The sequence below is a fragment of the Phragmites australis genome, chromosome 1, assembly GCF_958298935.1.
Source record: "Phragmites australis chromosome 1, lpPhrAust1.1, whole genome shotgun sequence".
Taxonomy (NCBI): domain Eukaryota; kingdom Viridiplantae; phylum Streptophyta; class Magnoliopsida; order Poales; family Poaceae; genus Phragmites; species Phragmites australis.
The window spans coordinates 1,331,438-1,351,799 of record NC_084921.1 but is presented as its reverse complement, the minus strand read 5'-3'; the positions used below and the strand labels follow the sequence as shown (position 1 = coordinate 1,351,799).

General features: G+C 39.7%; 1 protein-coding gene and 1 long non-coding RNA gene across 2 annotated transcripts; one reads left to right on the top strand and one right to left on the bottom strand.

The window, feature by feature from the left end:
* Window positions 1-11,873: 11,873 nt before the first annotated feature.
* On the top strand, window positions 11,874-17,877 carry LOC133909448 (glutamine--tRNA ligase-like). The gene is made up of 22 exons (XM_062351923.1): window positions 11,874-12,157; window positions 12,822-12,869; window positions 12,965-13,036; window positions 13,186-13,285; window positions 13,658-13,753; window positions 13,937-13,998; window positions 14,086-14,187; window positions 14,273-14,365; window positions 14,553-14,705; window positions 14,793-14,848; window positions 15,082-15,259; window positions 15,400-15,597; window positions 15,674-15,772; window positions 15,858-15,989; window positions 16,076-16,212; window positions 16,333-16,432; window positions 16,517-16,612; window positions 16,783-16,883; window positions 16,976-17,081; window positions 17,206-17,295; window positions 17,408-17,537; window positions 17,630-17,877. The coding sequence occupies exons 1-22, from the start codon at window positions 12,017-12,019 to the stop codon at window positions 17,728-17,730; spliced, it is 2,391 nt and encodes a 796-aa protein (XP_062207907.1). The 5' UTR covers window positions 11,874-12,016; the 3' UTR covers window positions 17,731-17,877.
* Window positions 17,878-18,048: 171 nt separating this feature from the next.
* On the bottom strand, window positions 18,049-20,156 carry LOC133909530 (uncharacterized). Its single transcript, XR_009908405.1, has 4 exons — window positions 20,081-20,156; window positions 19,357-20,005; window positions 18,913-18,968; window positions 18,049-18,769 (listed from the first exon to the last, which is right to left on the bottom strand). It is a non-coding gene; the product is annotated as an uncharacterized LOC133909530 (long non-coding RNA).
* Between the last annotated feature and the right edge of the window lie 206 nt (window positions 20,157-20,362).

Sequence of the window (20,362 nt, the reverse complement as noted above, 5' to 3'; positions counted from 1 at the left end):
GATCTCAAATAAATTCTCAAAATTTAGGAAAAGTCACTAATATTTTTCTTATGTGATGGACTAATTTCTAAAATTATTTTTAGCCCCAGATTATATGATGAAAAAATACGTTCCTTTGTAATGCTCTGTCTATATGCATTTTTATCATTTCATATGATATTCTTCTTTTAATTCAATTTGAATTCAAATAAAATTCAAACATATACAAAATTCATCCAAATGCCCATGAATACTTATGAAATGCATGTGAGTACAAAGGTGCATAATTTTAAAACTGCATATATTATCATACAATATTAAAAATACACACATTACCGTACAATATTAAAATTGCATGCTTTACCATACAATATTAAAACTACACACATTACCGTACAATATTAAAATTGCATACATTACCATACAATATTAAAATACTAGACCCCTCCATAATGTTGAGAAAGGATAATGATGTCATTAAAGGGGGTAAATAGGCGTTTTTACAAAATTTCGTCTTCTTTTACCGTTGGTCAAAACTTCTAGCGAAAAATAAAATGACGGATTTTTACAAGTAAAAATCCTAAATATGTTAGTCTCAACTAGTATACAATCATCCTAAATAAACATGAAGGTAACAATCCTACTGTGTGATAAAAATTATTCAAATCTAGCAAGATATACAACAAAACTTTAATCGAAAGTTCTGAAATTACTGTTCGCCAAAAGTTCCAGGTTCAATTCAAAACTTCCGACTGTACATAGCAACGAAATGAGATCTAGCTACACCTAATGAGTTTTAGCTTAAACCAAGAGTTGCAACAGGTTCCAAAAAGTATTTCCTAATTATTCCATGGATCACCTGTAGTCAAACAAGTACAAGTATAGATCGGGCAAAAACAAGTATGATGGTTAATGGGCTCAAGAATACAAAAAACAAGCAAACTAAGAGAGAGAGACGTGCGATTTGTTTCCCGAAGTTCGGATACTTTCACTTGAGATTTTTGCACCTTTGTTGAGGGGTTTGATCACACTTGAGTTGGATCTCTTTCAACCTTTTTCTCACCAAACTCAGTTATATTTGAGCTTGAGCTTTCACTCTTGATTTTTTCCCTTACAGAGGTGAAATCCAAGCCTTCACAAACTTCTCGCGGCACATTACAACCTTAGATGCTCACTAGTGACAGCTAGCCGCCTAAGAGCTTCAAGCTACAAGAGAAACAAATGCGATGACAAACTTCTTGCCGATGAACTCGAGTGCTCAAGATATGAGATATGCTCACTTTAACTAAATCTTCTAATCTCTCAACACAACTCACTTTTTTCTCAAATCACACACTAAAATGGAGTGGGAAGAGCTCTAATGGCTTTGGCTTTAAGTATTTTTGTGGGAGCACCAGCAACCCAACAAAGAGGGGTGAGGGGGTATTTATACCTAACCCTCAAAAACTAGCTGTTAAAGTCAACAGACAGTACAATCTAGAACTTCCAGACTACACAAGTTATACCCACCTGAGGACCCCTGTTCAGATCAAGTTCGGAACCTCCGAACTGACCACATAATCTGGAACTTCTAGGTTCAATTTGAAACTTCCGGATTGAAACTTCAAACCATGATGCAGAATCCCAAACCGGATGTCATCTGGAACTTCCGAAATTAGCACAGCTAACCTTCTAAAAAACGATGGTAACTTTTGATCCCGATGTCCGACTTTAACGATTTTAGACTCTACAGAAACACTACTTGAAAAAAAATTATTAGTGATGGGTAATAACCGGCATTAGTGATGAGTCATGTATCCATCACTCTTATCGTGCCACTAATGATAGGTCATTAGTGACAGATGATAATCCGTCACTAATGAGGTTATTAGTGATGGGTCATAACCGTGACTCGTTACTAATATTCAGTCATTAGTGACGGGTCGTAACTGTGACCATTCACCAATACTCAATCATTAGTGACAGGTCATAACTGTGACCCATCACTATTGACTGAACATCAGTGACGAGTTGTAATCTTGACCCGTCACTAATGACTGATTAATATTTTTCACAATTTTTGAGCACAAAAAGTCAAAATAAATATATTTTTCACCGGAGTCATCCCAACATAGGACCATCCCATATGCCTTACAAGTCACGCTTTTTTCACATTATTTTTAAGTTTGCATTCCGTGAGAATCGAACCCACGACCTCCTCCTCGCTCGTGTAGCCACCTTACCACCTCTGCTATGACGTAGTTGTGATAGAAACCGAATATTTTATCCTTTTCACCTTATTTGCCAAAAAGGTCATTAGTGACACGACATAACTATGACCCGTCACTAATGACTAATTTTACCAAATTTTGTCGAGGCTTATAATTTTGCTAAATGATCTTAAATAAAAAAATCAACTACAAAGTTGTAGATCTCGCTGAGTTCTACAATGTTCATATAAAGTTTGTCTCTATCCAACTCCGTATGAAAAAGTTTGTGTCCAACCCGTGCAGTTTTCAGTAAAACAATCATAACTTTTACATACGAAGTTCGATTTCGACGTTTGACATCTACTTTCAAAGCTAACGAGGAGGCGCATCCAAAACAATACATGTATTTAGACTTGTACCTTTCTTGACCCCCCCAAAAAAAGCTCAGAAGACCCTCGATAGGACCTCTGAAGTTTTTCATCGAAAATTAACCTTCTTCGATTTGCTTGGAATTTTTTAAGACATAGTGCTACATCTGAATGCTAGTGCTACGCATACGTTTCATCAAACCGAGTTACCAATCTCACGATAAAAATATTTAAATTTGCAATTTTCAAATTGTGACCCTATGTGTGTCTTTTTTAATGATTCCTACTAGTTTTACACTAGATCCAGCACTTTAGTTTGTAGCACTGTGTGTGATTCCTTTGAAAATCTTTATTTATTTATTTGTGCATCTATATAGCTTTAAATAAAAAAGTGATCAACTACAAAGTCATAGACCTCATCGAGGGCTACAATTTTCATACAAAGTTTTTCCTCATCTGAGTTAGTATAAAAAAGTTATGAATTTTTTACCCGACCAGCAATAACTCGGGATCCCACGAGTCATTACTGATGGGTCACTTAAAGACCAGTCACTAACGAGTCAGTTATTTAAAGACACCCGTCACTAATGAGCATACCCTCTCTACCCATCACTAATGACTGACTCGGTAGTGATGGGCCTTTAAGTAACCCATCACTAATGAGTGTGGTCTTTCTACCCGTCACTAATAACTCTATCATTAGTGACGAGCTTTGAGGTCACCCATCACTAATGAGTATGCTCTCTCTACCTGTCACTAATAAATGTGCTCTCTCTAACCGTCACTAATGACTCTATCATTAGTGATGGATTTTGAGATGACCCATCACTACTATCTTTAGTGATGGGTTATTCCATCATCATCACTAATGACCCCTCATTAGTGACGGGTGTCGGAGGGTGAACTCCTCAAGCGAGGATCCGGAGGGACCCCCTTTGAGATTCAGCCGAGGGGATGATTCTGAATCCGCTTCGTAGGTGAAATAAATGGGAGTAAATGAGATGCAGGTGGAATAGAATGATCGGATGCAGGAAGAAGTAAATGCTCAGGGGATTTTTAGACAGGTTCGGGCTGCACTGAGCGTAATACCCTACTCCTGTGTGTATGCTATAAATGCTCTGAGAATGTCTCCGGAGGATCTGCTGTGTCACAAGAATATTTGTCTAAGTCTAGAGCTTCGTGCTCCTTGTTCTTCGAGACTCGTCGATGTGTTCCGTGCTTCGGTCTCTGTCTCAGAAACTCTCTCTCTTCTTCCCCGGGGAGCTCGCCTAGCTTATATACCCGTCGGGGCAGTAGCGTGCCCAGAAAAGATGGCGCGAGTTCCAAGACGCCATAAATGGAAAGCAGCCATCATGGGCTGCTGCGCGAGGTGACGTGGAGGGTTAAAAACGCGCCCCGTCCAGTCTTGTTCTTCATCATTCGGCTTTTCGGCGAGTGCTGCGGGGAGGGCCCACCGGGCAGCCACCGAGCAGCCCCGCGTGCTCGCCCGGTCAGAGCAGGCCTGACACAGCAGGGCGGCAGGCGGTGTGCCTCGAGCTTTGCGACGTTATCCCGAGGCGCGCCGGATGACGCGCGATGGGACCCGTGCATTAAATGTCCCCACGCCTCCCTGCTAGACCGTGGCAGGGACTGATAGCAAGCGTGGGGGGAGTCATTGAAATTGACAGGCCACACGCCCTTTTAAATGCAGCATCGGGCCTTTCACCAGCTAACACCTCACCGCTGAACCCTTATGGGGACCATCGGCGAAGGACTTCTCAGACTCTCAGGGAAATGTGAGTGCTCGGGGGCTACTGTTCGTAGCCCCGAGCACTCTCTCCCAGATATGCCCTCTCTTGGTCCTCGAGGAACTGAGTGCTCAGGGGTCACTGTTCACGGCCCCGAGCACTCTCTCTCGGAACTGACTGTTGGGGTCCTTGGGGAACCGAGTGCTCGGGGGCCACTGTTCGCGGCTCCGAGCACTCTCTTCTGGAACTTAGCTTTTCTTGGGTCTTCGGGGAACTCGGGTGCTCGGGGGTCACTGTTCGCGGCCCCGAGCACTCTCTCCCGGAACTTGACTTTTCTTGTCATCGGGGAACTTGGATGCTCGGGGACTACTATGCATGGCCCCGAGCACCCTCTTCCCGGTACTTGGTCTTCTCGGGTCATCGGGGAACTCGGGTACTCGGGGACTACTGTTCATGGCCCTGAGCACCCTCTCCTGAAACTTGGTCTTCTCGGTCCTCGGGGAGATAACCCCCGAGGGAGGGCGCCACGTGGCACTCTGCTGTTTTGGCCTCGGGACTCGGGGACCCTCGGTTCCTGTGTCACCGATAACGGGTCTTGACCGAGTCCCAACTCGGGTCACACATTAGTGATGGGTCATCATTTAACCTAATACTAATAGTGCATTAGTGATGCGTACTGAGCAGCCGTCACTAATGACTTGTCTCCTTTGATTGTTTCTTACACAGTGAAAGGTTATTCAAAGGGTTACTTATCCCACCAGAAATCATAATCTCAAACACATTAGATCAAATTAGGAACATTCTAAAACCCAATTCGGATACTTTCAAACTTTCGGCATCAAACTCATAAAGTAAACTCTCAACACAAATATAAGTTAGCACTATTCGGTGTTCGTGGGTGTTTTGTTTCTCTCACTTTGGATTGGTTAGATACTCTTAAGCACTGAGACACATCAAATTGTTCTACAATGCACCACTCTTGATAGTACGACACACATATACTCAAATTCAAATATAAAACTAGTTTGAACCACTTGAGCCTTTGAATTCCTTCAAATACTGCTTCTTTCTTTCAAACTTTAAGGAATGCCAACTTTCATATAAACTTCATTCTATCTCTTCTTAATTCTTCATGTAATTAATGTGAATCACTCATAGGTTCACATGGCCTCGCACGGTCTATTGGCACAAAATCTTCACTCGCCATTCACCATCGCTTTGATCCTTCGGCGCTAAGCCCTTTGCTCGCCCTTCACTACCGGATGGTCTATCACAACCGAGCATCACTTGACCTTCACCGTATTACCATAGAAAACCACTTTGTATCTGGCATCTTCAATGAATTCACTTTATCATATATGAATTCCAATATTTGTTCTTCACTGTTGGCGTAATGGATATCTCAATCTAACTCATGCTTTCTTATGTATCCTAATCCCAACCCACTCTCAAGTACAAAGTACATGAGTTAGTTCATAAAATTTTATTAACAACTTTATATCATAAATCACTTAATATAAAATGAGTGACTTAGCCTTCACGCTTATTATCAATCTTCTTGAGCTTCTTCTTCTTCTTCTTCTTCTTCTTCTTCTTCTTCTTCTTCTTCTTCTTCTTCTTCTCATGAGCGTCACCTAGAACTCATTTATCTGGATACATATCTTTGATCTTCATGACATTCCTCAATGACTCCATGTCTTATCATTTATGCATCTCCTATAGAATAACCTACTAACAATTCTTAACAATATTGTTAGTCCATAAATATTGTCATTCACTTTCCTAATCATCACCTATAGCTCATTCATCTTGATACATATCTCTTCTCTATGCATCACCTATTAAACAACCTATTAACAATTCTCAACAATATTGTTAGTCTATATGTATTATCATTAATTACCAAAATCATATTTAGAGACTAGATACACTTTTATGTTGCCATAGGTGCTCAATAAGATCACCTTGAAGCTGAGAATGAGTTTCCTTGTTTCTAATCCTATTATGAGTTTGAATAAATTTTCACAGTTAAGGCGTATCCTGATGGGAAGGTTTCACCTTTTCTCCTAGTTAATCGTAATTGAAATATTATGGTCCTTCCTCCCACTCATTTGCAATTATCATGCTATGTATAGTCATCATGATCTTCTACAATCGTGCTATGCGAACAAATAGAGAATGAGATGTTCTAAACCTATGTGGGAAAGAAGAATAAGCTATAGACAAGAGGATAAATAAAAAAGAGAATAAAAACATATGAACTAATTGTAAACCTACGTGGATAGTTGAGTCATAGGTAGAAGCCTCTAAAAAATAGTCTTGGTATAACCTACAATACTTGGCTTCTCTATTGTGATGAATCACCTGATATCCAGGCATATAACCGCCATGTTGTAAAGCATTTATTAGCTCATATTGATTGTGCACTAGGTGTAGTATCGCTAGAATCAATTCGTCGTCATTCGAGGATGATGACAACAGCGAATCCAAGAGAGATTGATGACTCATTTTGCTGCGGTAGAGGAGAAACAACAAGACGAATGGCTTGGAGAAACAACTAGGTGAATGATCTTGTATATATAGACAAAAAATATAGTCGTTGAAAATATAGCCATTGAAAATATTTTTTAGTTATAGAATATTAATGAAATATAGGTGAATAGAATTTTAAAGTCGATTAGAGCACGTGTAGAAATAAAGAGAAAATCTTTTAAAAGGCTCTCCGTATAAAGATGCTCTAATATAATGCTCGCTGGAGCCTAATTAGGTTGGAAGTGATCAAAACTCAGTTTGGTAAAAAGTCACTCATTAGTATTAAATTTTTCAGCGGGGTTTGGACGTTGGAAACTTCCCTCCCAATATTTTGAGAAATCTTCCGATGCATGTACTCTTTTCGATTATAAATACATGATGTTTTAGATAATACCTAGTCAAACTTTTAAAACTTTGATTATCAATAAATTTTAAAATATTTAGTGTCAAAACATACAAAATATATGTGTAAATTTATCTTTAAAATACTTTTATAATACCATAAAATTATGAAATTATATAAGTATATTCTAATTAAAAATACTAGTCAAATATATGCCAAGACTATGTTATATCTAAATCGTCAAGTACTTTTAACCGGTGGGGGTATGACATGCGACATAGGAGTAGTATGCGCTTCATCGTATCTTATTAATCCTAATCCCAAAATTAAAGCAAAAGTCAATGTCTAACCACTGGGATTCAATGAGTGTGCATACTACGTGCTTTACAACACAACTGCAAAATACAGTAGTATTGCTTCCTCACATGAGTGCTGTTCCAGTCAGAGACACGGTCGACCAGCTTAGATCGCCGCTTAGCTTACAAAACTATAGCACAGCTGCAAAGTGCATTGCTCCTTATGTTAACAAATACTAATAAAGAAAGAAGAAATAATTAAGGATGGTTCCAAGGAAGTGGCACAGTACATGAAGAAAAAAAAAGTACTATTAGTATCAGTTCCCCTCGCAATAATAAAAAATGTTTTAGCTCCATTGATTTATTCATAACCTGTACTCTTGTGTTCTCGTCCATGTCGGTCCCAAACTCCCAATGCGATGGACGGAGAGAAAACTTGCGGTGGTGCGTGCTCCGATGGAGAAAATGTTGACGCCATGCCGCGCCTTTGATTAGGAGGATAAGCATGCGCAAGTAGCATCGCAGCAAGGATGTAAGTTTTATACTTGTTAGTTTATTGAGTCGATCTAAAACTAAAAACTAATTAAAAATTCACTATCATCTAATTAAGTTAAGAAAAAAATGAATTAAATGGTGACCTAAATCAGTAATGCCCATACTTTCGCAAAGGTGATCACCGCTCCGAGGCTGTCGGTGGCCAGTAGGATGTGCAGCCTCTGATGGCAGCCATCTTCGGCATGTGGAGTTGGTGTGGTCTGATAGAAGCCGTGCTCTCCTTTCAGTGGGAGAATACAAGGATTCCAGAAAGAGGAAGGCGTATACCATGCATGCACGCATTGCGTGTGGACTACTAGATTAGCCGGAGATGTTTGTTCATTGGTCCTAATCGATCGGCTAATCCTTACCTAAACTTAGTCACAAAGCATGTGCCTTGAGGACGACGATACTACGCGAATCAAGAACAAACAAGAGGCAGGGACAGGACGTACACTGCAAGGGATGCCGATAGATGGATACAGCGATTAGCTGGTTGCCGTTTCCCTGTCATCTTTTTCGGCAGACGGATATAATGCACACGACTAAATGATCTTTAACACAGACTTAAAATTTTATTCTATATAATACCATTACAATATTATATAATATCATCTATTTTTTATCTTCAACAACTATCCTATTTACTATATTTCTTTACTCTCCTTATTCTTTCAAATTCACAAATAACGTCGCTGCTAAAGAGGGAGAAGTGACAATCCGGCCGCTATAGTAATATGGGAGTCATTTACCGTTTTTGTTGGAGGAGGCCTAATAATCAATTACGACCTTCGATTGGTTCTGACAGCGCAAATAATTGATGATTGTTTTGCCCGATGAGATTCGGCCTCGTTGTTTTCGAAGAAAAAGGATTTTGCTCACCACAACACCCTATGAATCTATGATGAAGCCATACACTCACCCAGAAACGCTGGTCTGAACAGAACGTGGGAAAACGAGCGCGAGGACAAAGCCACCGCACCCCAAGCCAGAGCACTTTTCTACGTGGCGTGTCAACGAGACCTGTAGTCCATTTACTCTGTTCCTGTTGACATGTTCCGGATGTTTGTCTGCATAGTGTAGCGGTAGTTATCTAACTTTGTAGAATATCCTCTTTAGATTTTGAGTAGAGAAAATCGGTTAAAAGAGCCGGATAGCCTTGCCAACCTGTGATCTCTAACTAATTTTTTTTTCTCACCCCCTCTCAACCCGATTGAACCTTATCCCTATCTCTCCTAAGCTGATATTATTTCTCCTGATAGCGACGGCGCTGTTGCTACGAGATCGATCTAGGGGTGTGTGGTAGAGAGGCCTAGCAGTGTGGCTCTGACACTCAGCTAGCGGCGCGGCTGGCGAAGGAAAGGGCGGGTGGCGTGCGAAGGAAAGGTGGACGACGAGAGAAAGAAAGGAGAGTGGCTCCAGCAAGAAAAGAAGGCAGCGTATCTCCAACAAGAAAAGAAGGCGGTGCAGCTTTAAAATATGGTAAAACAAAATTTTCGAATCTAGATGCTCGATCTACTAGTCCCACATGAATGACATCTAATATGAATGAGCAGAGGTCTAGTTAGTGTGTGGATTGTAGAAGGAAATGACATCATAGATATATTGGGTTTAGCAACTATGTTTAACATAGACGGACAATGATATCATGTGCACTATGTTGACTATAAGTTCTTACTGAAATTTAAATTACTATTGATTGTGGTTGTATATATCTCTTCGTATGAAAATTTGGGATAAAACTAATGATCATAAAAACTTTGCATGATATAGTATAATCATGGAAGTTTTTGATTGTGTGCAATTGTAATAAAAATAATTAAGTGTAAATATAACACCATAAAAATAGAGACTTAGAATTTGTTGTGCACATATAGAAGGGGTAATCTCACCACCTCATACCAAGAGGTGATCACAATCACTAAGCATCCAAACTAATAGAAAAGTTGGATATTCTTGCCACATTCATTCATTCAAACAAACAAAAATATTATATATCTCATCCATACAAACAAAAAAACTAGCTGGATGGCTCTATGTCTAAGAAGATGGATAGCCATCGCCCATCCAACATTGTCCAGGGAAATAAACATAACTTGTTGTAAGACCAATGGACGATATGAGTATAGATATGTAAATATTTAAAGTAGGCATATATTTTTTGCAAATTTTGTAAAAAAAACATGTACTCCTATAAAATAGACGAATTATGATATATTCGAATGATTTTTACCATATATCTTATATGGTCAAATGATCCATAATCAAAGTTGGCCCCCTGAGTTGTGCATAATTTTTTGATATCTACCATCAACGAGTCTTAATCATACATCTCAAATTCATACTTAGACCTTAATAATTACAAAACATAATCAAATTCCCTGATCCACTTCCCTAAGCAACAACCAATCATATCGCATGCCTCACATCCAACTCCGAGCCCGTTTTGTCATGCTACGCGTCAGAGGTTAGCTCAACCTCCTATCCCGTGTCCAAAGATGGGTATGCTTTCGTTATCTTAAGTTAAAACTTTATATATGCATTCTCAGCCTTTTATTTTTCAAATAATTTTTTGAATAAATTATTTTTCCTGTTATTGATTACATGTGTGTACCTCGCATCATCGCATGTGATTGCTAGTAAATAAAAAATTCCCAGCACGGCATGGATCTGGTGCTGCACGACAGGACTCTGGCGAGATTGATCCGACCATTGGTGGGCTAAAACTGTTGAATTTGGGCTTGAGCTTTCGAAGCGATGAATTTGGTCTGACTTTTCTGGCCTGAACGGGCCTAGGTACGACTAGTTGTTCTCAAGCCCAATATGTTCGTGCTCGTCTCTCGGCCTAGCTCAATGAGCAAAGCAAAAAACTACAGCAAACTGTTAGCCCGACCCACGGTTTCTGAATAGGGAATGCGACGAAGTCCATCTCTCACGCAAAGCACTCCATTTTTTCTTTTCTTTCTAATGGAGTCGTAGTACTAGTGTACTACTTGGAAGTTGGAACAAGCTGCAACTCAGTAAATCTACACATGATTTGTCCATCAGTTTCTACTGTATCTGCAAAACCTGTCAAAACGTATCATACAAGTACTCTTTACAAGATCAGCCTACACATGATTTTCATACATCAGATGTGTTTGGCTGTCGCATAGCATCAAATATTCAAATGTCATCTGTTTTGACCAGAAAGACTTATGAAATGCTACTTCAGTATATTGCATATATCGAACGAAAAATGCAACTCTATATGTTTTTATGCCCGTATCATATATCTTGATCTATCACTTTCACTTCATACTTATTCATCTGATGATCGTATCATCTATTTTTTATTCTCTTTTATCTATTTTTCTACTAAATTTTTTAATATAAATAAACGAGAGGGTAGGATACAGATCACATCACACTCCATCCATCGCTTTCGAGTTGTATAACAGTTTCGAGGTCAGAGATTCTACGTGGGTTGATGGATTCCGTGGCAGCCAAGTCCCTGACTTGGTCCACCCGTCTTTCTTTCAAGGTCAACAACTCCCGTAGTCCAGTAGCGGTAGCTTGGAACTCGAGGCTCGAAAAAAATAATAGTATCCAAATACATATTTGCACGGCCAATATCACACCATGCAATACTAAGCGAAGATCCCAGCCGTTGTTAAAAACTAAATCTTTTTTACTGTATCAGAATTATTGACGTCGTTATTAAATAACACGATGCCGTATTATTAATCAACTAGGGCGTCAAATATCATAACATCATAAAAAAATTCATTTTCAAAATTTATTTTTATAGAAATCTATTTGTAAAATATATTTAAAAAAAGTCACACGCGCATACCCATGCGCCCCTGGGTCCCTCGTGGGCCCGGCCTGTACAGGTGGGCCTGAAATAGCTATGGGGTGACTTGGGTTTAGTCCAAACCCACGGCCGCAAATCTCAATCCCAACACAAACGCAAGAGCTCACCTCCATCCCACTGCCTCTCGCCGGAATCTTAAACGCTAGCACGCGTCGAGCCCATTCGCCGGAGCCGGGAGAGGAGGCGGCGGAGATGGGCTCCGGGGGAGACGGGGACAAGGCGCCGGCGCTGCCGCTGGAGGCGCTGCTGGCGCTCGGGCTCGACCAGCGCACGGCGGAGAACTCGCTCGTCAACCACAAGGTCACCGCCAACCTCGCCGCCGTCATAGCCGAGGTGATTCTCGCTGTGCATTTCAGTTTCGGCGGGTGCTACTTTCTATGGTTGCCGTGGCTTTGGGTTTTCATTCCACTTTACCTGGTTCCTAGTGCGGGATTCACTGGATTTGGTGGTGGAATTATGAATTGTTGAAATCTGTACAATACCTCCTTCCAGCCCGATTCTGATATGTGGCGAGTAATTTTGATCCGAAGGTCTCTAAATTTGCAAATTTTGTTGAAGCTTACTTACTTCGCATCCAATTAATTTGATCAGTGCCATTTCTATAACGTCCTTGATGCTTGGTATATAATTTGACTAGGTTTGCTTGCAATATTAGTTGTTTTCCCCTCCTAGAAGCTTGTCTAGACGATGTCCCATGGCTTGTCCAATGAAATTAGTTCTCTATAGTCTATAGCATGCCTGATTCAGTTTTCAGTATGACATGGTATGTTTTAGGATATTGATATTTTGACAGCATAATTGCTGATCTTGATTTTTAATATCAGTTTTAACTATCCACTTATGCCTAGCTCAGATCTCGATGTTATCTAACTGTTCTTTTTCTGTAACATTGTGGCACTTGTTTTTGCATTCACTTGCGGTGTCTGAGTCAGCGCCATTTATCTCTGGAAACATGCGGCCTTCACCCGTTTAACCAACTACTCTTGCCCATGAACAGGCCGGTGTAAGCGAATGTGACAAGTCAGTTGGCAATCTTCTCTACTCAGTAAGCACCTATACTGATGATTCTTGAGAAATCAGCAAATTTGGGATTTTTCATGTATAACTTATGAGGCTGAACTTACTCATTGTGTCAAACAGGTTGCCACTAAATACCCAACTAATGCACTCGTCCACCGCCCTGTCCTTATAAACTATGTCGTGTCTACGAAGGTATGCTCTTTACTGCTTTCATTCTTCCTACGATTTCTATTAGCGGTTTTGCATTTTGTTGTCTTCTGCTTGCAATTGTCAACAAAGAGTTATCCTTTTCCACCGCTAATTGTCTTGATGATGTGGAGATGGAATTTTTCACTTTTCAGATAAAGAACCCTGCACAGCTAGATGCTGCTCTGTCGTTTCTTACTAATCTTGGTCCAGACTCTCTAGATGTGGAGAAGTTTGAAGAAGCATGCGGTGTAGGTATGTTTCCTCTAAAACAAACTGTATTGATATGATTCTGCAAATTATAAACCTTGCAATACAAGCTATTAAAATCCTTCTGAAAAAATTCTGATACAGCATCAGGCTACTGTGGTTCCTCTGACACTAAGAGATAAATTAATTCTTTTAGAAATTTGATGATTGAGTATGAAAGGGAGACCTTTTTTGTAGTAGTATATTATCAGATTATCAATCCACTGCAATTAAGCACTGGATGCTTAGAGTATAATGACTTCATCTACAAGTATGATGATCGGATATGAACTTTTTTTCTGGAAGTAGTTTTTTCTCAGTCCATTATCAAATGACCACTCTTAAGTTCTTAACTAGGCCAGCATGTTGTACCTGCAGGTGTGGTTGTTTCTATTGAGGAGATTAAATCAACTGTTAATGAGGTTCTAAAGGAGAATATGGAAGCTATAAAGGAGCAACGGTATCACATCAATGGTTTGGCTTCCAATTTAACTCATGATAAATTGCGGGAAAAAAATCATGGTCCAAAATCTGCATCATGTGCCTACTGTTTTATAACATACTGAATAAACAAATATGCTCTTAGTTCTTAAATTAATAATCCACTGACGGATGACCCAGGGGAGTTAATCCTTAATTCTGTCCTTTTTTTCTCAGTTGGTAGCCTATGCGGACAGGTTAGGAAGAGGCATCCGTGGGGCGATGCTAAGGCGATAAAGGTGCAAAACAATTCTGTACAGAAAACACTTGATTTGTTTGGGCTGTCTTTCATTTGTTTTGAATATCTGCATATTCTCCTTGTACAGGAGGAAATCGACAAGAGGCTTGCAGAGGCCCTTGGTCCAAAGACAGAAGCTGACAATATAAAACCAGTGAAAAAGAAGAAGGAAAAACCAGCAAAAGTTGAGGTTGGCGAGCTGATCTACCATTCAAGTTTATATTAGTATGATTTGATTTGTTGCATCACTTAGTTATGGTTGCTGTAAAATGCAGGAGAAAAAAGTTGCAGTAACCACTGCTGCCCCACCATCTGAGGAGGAATTGAACCCTTACACTATATTTCCCCAGCCAGAGGAAAACTTTAAGGTAATTGACTGAAATTTGTTTAAGTCGTTTGTTAGTGTTTTGGTCCATATCTCATTTTTGCTCTCTACTATTCTCTCATGTCGACAAGTTATGCTTATGACTCTTGTAGGCACCTTGACTAGTTTGTTTGTTTGGTTTTTCCATCATAAGAGGTTAACTCAAGTAGTTCTGATTTCTTATGATCTAGGTTCATACAGAAATATTTTTCAGCAATGGGAACATATGGAGAGCGCATAACACGAAGGAAATTTTAGACAAACATCTTAAGGTAACTGGAGGAAAAGTGATGACACGTTTCCCTCCAGAACCTAATGGATATCTCCATATTGGTCATGCCAAGGTTTTGATAATCTCCTTCATGAAATGCATTTCCATATATACCAAATGCTTGAAATTTAATTAGATGCTTATGTGCTTCATCATACAGGCTATGTTTATTGACTTCGGACTGGCTAAAGAGCGAAACGGTCATTGCTATCTTAGGTAATAAAATTTCCGTTGGGAACGGTTTCCTGCAGTTACCTTACCATTTTTACATGCATGCCTGGCCTGTTAATGCTACTTTAGCGTAATCTTCCATATGAACTGAAGATTTCCCTTTTGTCTTTGCTTTCTCTACATTTCCTTGAGACATATGATCAGTGTAGAATTCTAAGAATTTTCTGCTGCTTCAGTTCTTTTGCATTACCATTTTGTAACATGTGTTTGAACAACAGGTTTGATGACACAAATCCAGAAGCTGAAAAGAAAGAATACATAGACCACATTCAGGAAATCGTCCAGTGGATGGGATGGGAGCCGTACAAAGTAACATACACGAGTGACTATTTCCAAGTTTTGTATGAGCATGCTGTTGAGTTAATACGGAAAGGGCTAGCCTATGTTGATCACCAGGTACTTTTCACCTCTCCTGTACATTGTTTGATCCAATAGTGAATGAATTTGTGCATAGACTGTCAACATGGGAAAAGAATATTGATGTTGAGTCCTTGAGAAATAAAATGTGTACATGCTGACTGGTATATGCTTACCAGACCGCAGAAGAAATCAAGGAGTACAGGGAAAAGAAGATGAATAGTCCATGGAGGGATAGGCCAATTGAACAGTCATTGAAATTATTTGAAGACATGCGGTGTGGGTTGATCGCTGAAGGCGCAGCAACTCTCCGAATGAAACAGGACATGCAGAATGAAAACAAAAACATGTCTGACTTAATAGCATATAGAATAAAAGTAAGTGATACAACTCAACTGATAGTCCATTGCTCACTATATGGAACATTAGAACTCAATGTTTATCCCCATACAGTTCACCCCTCATCCACATGCTGGTGACAAGTGGTGTATCTATCCAAGCTATGACTATGCTCATTGCATGGTGGATTCTCTTGAAAACATTACACATTCGGTAATGTTCCTTTTTCCAAATAGTTTTGGGTTGGGTTAGCCAATAACATGAAAGGAACTGAATGTGGTTATTTCTTATTTGTTAGTTGTGCACACTTGAGTTTGACATACGTCGCCCTTCATACTACTGGCTACTTGTTGCCTTGGGCCTCTACCAGCCATATGTCTGGGAATATTCAAGGCTGAACATATCAAACACTGTGATGTCTAAAAGAAAGGTATGCTGCTGAAACTATTTGAAAAGATCAATGCTGTGTTGTTTGATGCATGGTTAATAATATCCATTGTGCTCGTTCTGCTGCAGTTGAATCGACTTGTGACAGAGAAGTGGGTAGATGGGTGGGATGATCCTCGCTTGTTGACATTGGCAGGACTCCGTAGACGAGGAGTATCATCAACTGCAATAAATTCTTTCATCCGTGGAATTGGGATAACAAGAAGGTAGAAACACATCAATTGGTGTTAAATAACACTATGAAGCCATCCTTGGTCTATCCATAATAACATAGCTCTTGACATCTTCCATTCTGCTGCTGAATGCACTTATATTTTTCTATGCAGTGATAATAGCTTAATTCGTGTTGACCGTCTAGAATATCACATCAGAGAAGAGCTTAACAAAACAGCTCCTCGAACCATGGTTGTTTTGCGTCCTCTAAAGGTTTGGTGTTCGGTTCCTGTTTCAAATCACTCCATCTTTTTGCAGTGCATTATCACTCATTGCACTAGCTTTTGCTAACTTTAGGTTGTAATTACTAACTTGGAAGAAGGAAAAGTATTAGACCTTGATGGGAAAATGTGGCCTGATGCTCCTGAAGATGACGCTTCTTCCTACTATAAGGTGCTTCATTTTCTGTATGATACAAGAACAATATGTCTTATTGCTACATAACAACTTTCTTAAATTTCCAATTAGAAAGGAAATCATTATAAATTCACTGTTTCTCTGATTATCTATGCGCTGAACTTATGTTTGTACCACATAATGTATTACATGTTCTCGTTCTACAGGTTCCTTTCTCCAGAACTGTCTACATTGAGAAAACTGATTTTCGCCTAAAGGACTCGAAAGATTACTATGGGCTAGCTCCTGGCAAATCTGCCCTGCTAAGGTACTGTTATTTTTCGGTTGAGAAAGCTGATCTGGTATTACTTTGTCTATGGTTCACCTGTGCTATATTTACCTTGTTTATTTAATTACTAGATATGCATTCCCAATAAAATGCACGGATGTTATTTTCGGCGATAATCCAGATGATATTGTCGAAATTCGAGCCGAATATGATCCTTCAAAGACTTATAAACCTAAGGTAACAGTTCTCTGGAATCTCTTCAAATTTGTGAGAGTATGATTCTGCTATTTGGACCAATCTAGTTGGGACATACTGAGAAAAGAGAAATCAAGATAACTGACTTGGCTTGCAATTTGTATAGGGTGTTCTGCACTGGGTTGCTGAGCCGGCACCTGGCGTTGAGCCATTGAAGGTGGAAGTAAGATTATTCGAGAAATTATTCATGTCAGAGGTACTGTGCATTTTACTGTTCTTGGTGCCATTGCAAGTGCTTGTTGCACTGGAAAGTCAGCTTGAGCTTACCAACATCTTTCCTGTGAATGTCTTTGTTGCTCGACATCTAGAATCCTGTGGAATTGGAGGATTGGCTTGGTGATCTTAACCCACACTCGAAAGAGGTGATAAAGGATGCTTATGCCGTACCGTCGCTTGCCACCGCGATTCTTGGTGACAAGTTCCAGTTTGAGCGGCTTGGTAATTTCAGAACCTCCATATACAGTTACATGATTCGTTTGACATTTGTTTTTCTTGATCCAACTAACTATCCTACTTCGATGTGATTCCAGGCTACTTTGCCGTTGACACAGACTCAACGACGCCTGAGAAGCTTGTGTTCAACAGAACTGTTACGCTGCGTGATTCCTATGGGAAAGCTGGACCCAAGTGACTTGCTAAAGGTAGTGTTTAGTTGGAGAGTGAGATGAGATGATATGATTTTATTTATATATTTGAGGATGAGATGATTTTATTTATATATAAATACTTGTTTGGTAAGTAAAATGTAACGAGTTTATTTTAGTATTTAAGACCTATAATTAGTGTCGGTTCGAAATAGATGGTTGTGTTTTACCATAATTTATAGATCTGTTTCATCTTATCTCGTCCTACGAACCAAATACTATTTGAGAAGTTTTGAATCACCTAACTTCACAATGGGTAAAGACGAAAAAGTTTGCATGTAATACATAACAGTTAAAAAGGCCTTTCACCTTGTACAATGGACATGGACGTGTCATTGGTTGCATGTTTGCTTGAACGAATCAAATTTTGTGTTACTAGATATTACAGCTTGTCGATTTAAGAGTATCATAAGCTGCATTTAGCAAATCGTGATTCCGGGAGAGTTAAGATGATGGTTTCACTACTGCCATCGTGAAAACTCAGCAAACAGTGTTTGAAAGATTAGTGCAAATAAACACACGCGGGACGAGAAATAGATAAGTTGCATATAGGATTCGGGAGATTGCAACCCTATCAAAGCGGCCAGATTGGATCCCCAAACCAATGAACTAAAATTTTAAAAAAATGTGCCACATCAGCTGTTAACTAGTACTCTAGGAAATATGATTATACGTCCTAAAATTGAACAACCTTTAATAATATATTTAAAATTAATCATATCTAGATCATATATTCTAATTTTATTACAAACTAGTTCATACGAGATATTTGATAAAAAATAATCTACTTCGAAAATATTATTAAAGATTGATCAAATTTAAGACATGTAATCAATTTTATCCAAGCTTTACACATGTTAGCTCTTCCTCCCCTGTGCGAAATTTTGGCAGGTCGTGGGTAAACTTATCCGTCGCCTTGGTAGATCAAGGCAGAATTCAACCTGCAGCCTTGACCGAAGCATTCTTCCTTCGCCAGGATTCGCCGATTCTATCGCCAGCAGGCAGCAGTTGCCCAAATCCCAGCCCCTGACGAGAAACAAAGGTTCCGCGTGAGACCCAGGCCCCAGGCCCCAGCCCCAGCCTCAGCAAAATGATCTAATTGCTTCTATAATATAATTACTTCCAGACCAAACTCAAGATCTAAGAAAAAACAAACCGACAGAACTAACCGGCAGCTCTTTGTTATTATTCTCCCAAATCGCCGAACCGTTCGTTGCAATCCTTCCTGCACCATTTGGAAAAAGAGAAGAGCATTAGATGAGAACGAGCAGCGGCTCTGAGTGGTCAGCTCACTCAAGTAGCACTCGAGAGCTCCGAGTTCGATCCGCGGATGAACGGATTTCAGGACTCCCACGTGGTCACGTATGGAGCGTGGGGGCAACGCTCTATAGTGGAGTCGAGCCCGACAGAGGTTCAATCCTCCGTTTCGTCTTTGTCCCAGACCTCTAATGAAGGCCGTACAGATAACCGTGTAGATATAGTCGCACTGTTAAAAAAAAAAAGGCATGCACCTACACTAACAGCGTTATATAAGGTAATAATGAACTTATGAACAGAAATCAGATAGAATCATAGAAATAGAATATGTGTTCCGGCAATACGAAGGCACATACCAGGTGTTCCGGCAGCCTCCCATCTGCGTCTTCTGTGAATCGGCAGAGATACCCCACAGCGGCACACGAATAATTCTGTTGATACTATCATTAGTCATCACGGAAGAAACAGTAGTTTATTGCACTTTATTTGTATCATTGCGGAGGAAAGATAACGAAATCCTAAAGCAGAGCGAACAAGCAATACGGCAGTAGAAGGTTTTTAGTATATCAAGTACGGCTTTGCTTTGGGCACCTGAGTGTCATTTGCCAGACCTGCGTGACATGTACTCAAATCTGCAAGGATACTTTGTTCATTATTTTTACTCAAATAAAAAATGACTTTGTGACAGAACATCGTAATCTTTTCTTTTGTTGTCCACGACGTCTAGGTTGAAAAGAAAATGAAGCGGTCATGTCCTCACAGCGCAGCATACCAACAAGGGCACTGAGATACTAGCCTACTAAATTTGCTAATGCCCAGTCCAAGAAAGTACTAATGCTTCTCTAATACTAATAAAAGAAGTGGTAGCGCAAGTGCACACCGAAACAACATAATCCTTTACGTCCACTGTCTGAGAGTAAAATGAGACAAAATATCTAAGCAATGAAAGAACAGTTCTAGTTGAAGAGCCTACTGTTTTGCTTCAATTGAATCCATCTTTTCATCCTGCAGAATGAACAGAGTAAAATGAGGCAACCGAAAAAGTGATAATTAGCAAATGCAGGCAAAACATAAGCTTACCAGACTCAAAATCATATTTTTGATTGCATCCATGTCTGATCCAATGTTCTTGATTTTTAATCTTGCACCAGTAACCTGAATGAAGAAAAGGGGATATTTGAGATCATTTACAATATACTGAAGTCTCCACGGTCCACGCACGCACAAGGTCATTCATGTTAGCAATTGAATTCATTATAGATCAATCATGGAAAAAGAATTTCTAAAGATTTCAGTTCACTATAAGTAAATCATGGAAAAAGAACTTCACATCAGTGCATGGATGGCCAAGTCTACTTGCAG

Coding starts and splice junctions, on each gene's coding strand:
- LOC133909448 (XM_062351923.1), top strand. CDS start 12,017: ATGGGCTCCGGGGGAGACGGGGACAAGGCGCCGGCGCTGCCGCTGGAG. Junction 12,870..12,964: donor TTGGCAATCTTCTCTACTCA/GTAAGCACCTAT, acceptor TGTGTCAAACAG/GTTGCCACTAAATACCCAAC. Junction 17,296..17,407: donor AGAAATTATTCATGTCAGAG/GTACTGTGCATT, acceptor CTCGACATCTAG/AATCCTGTGGAATTGGAGGA.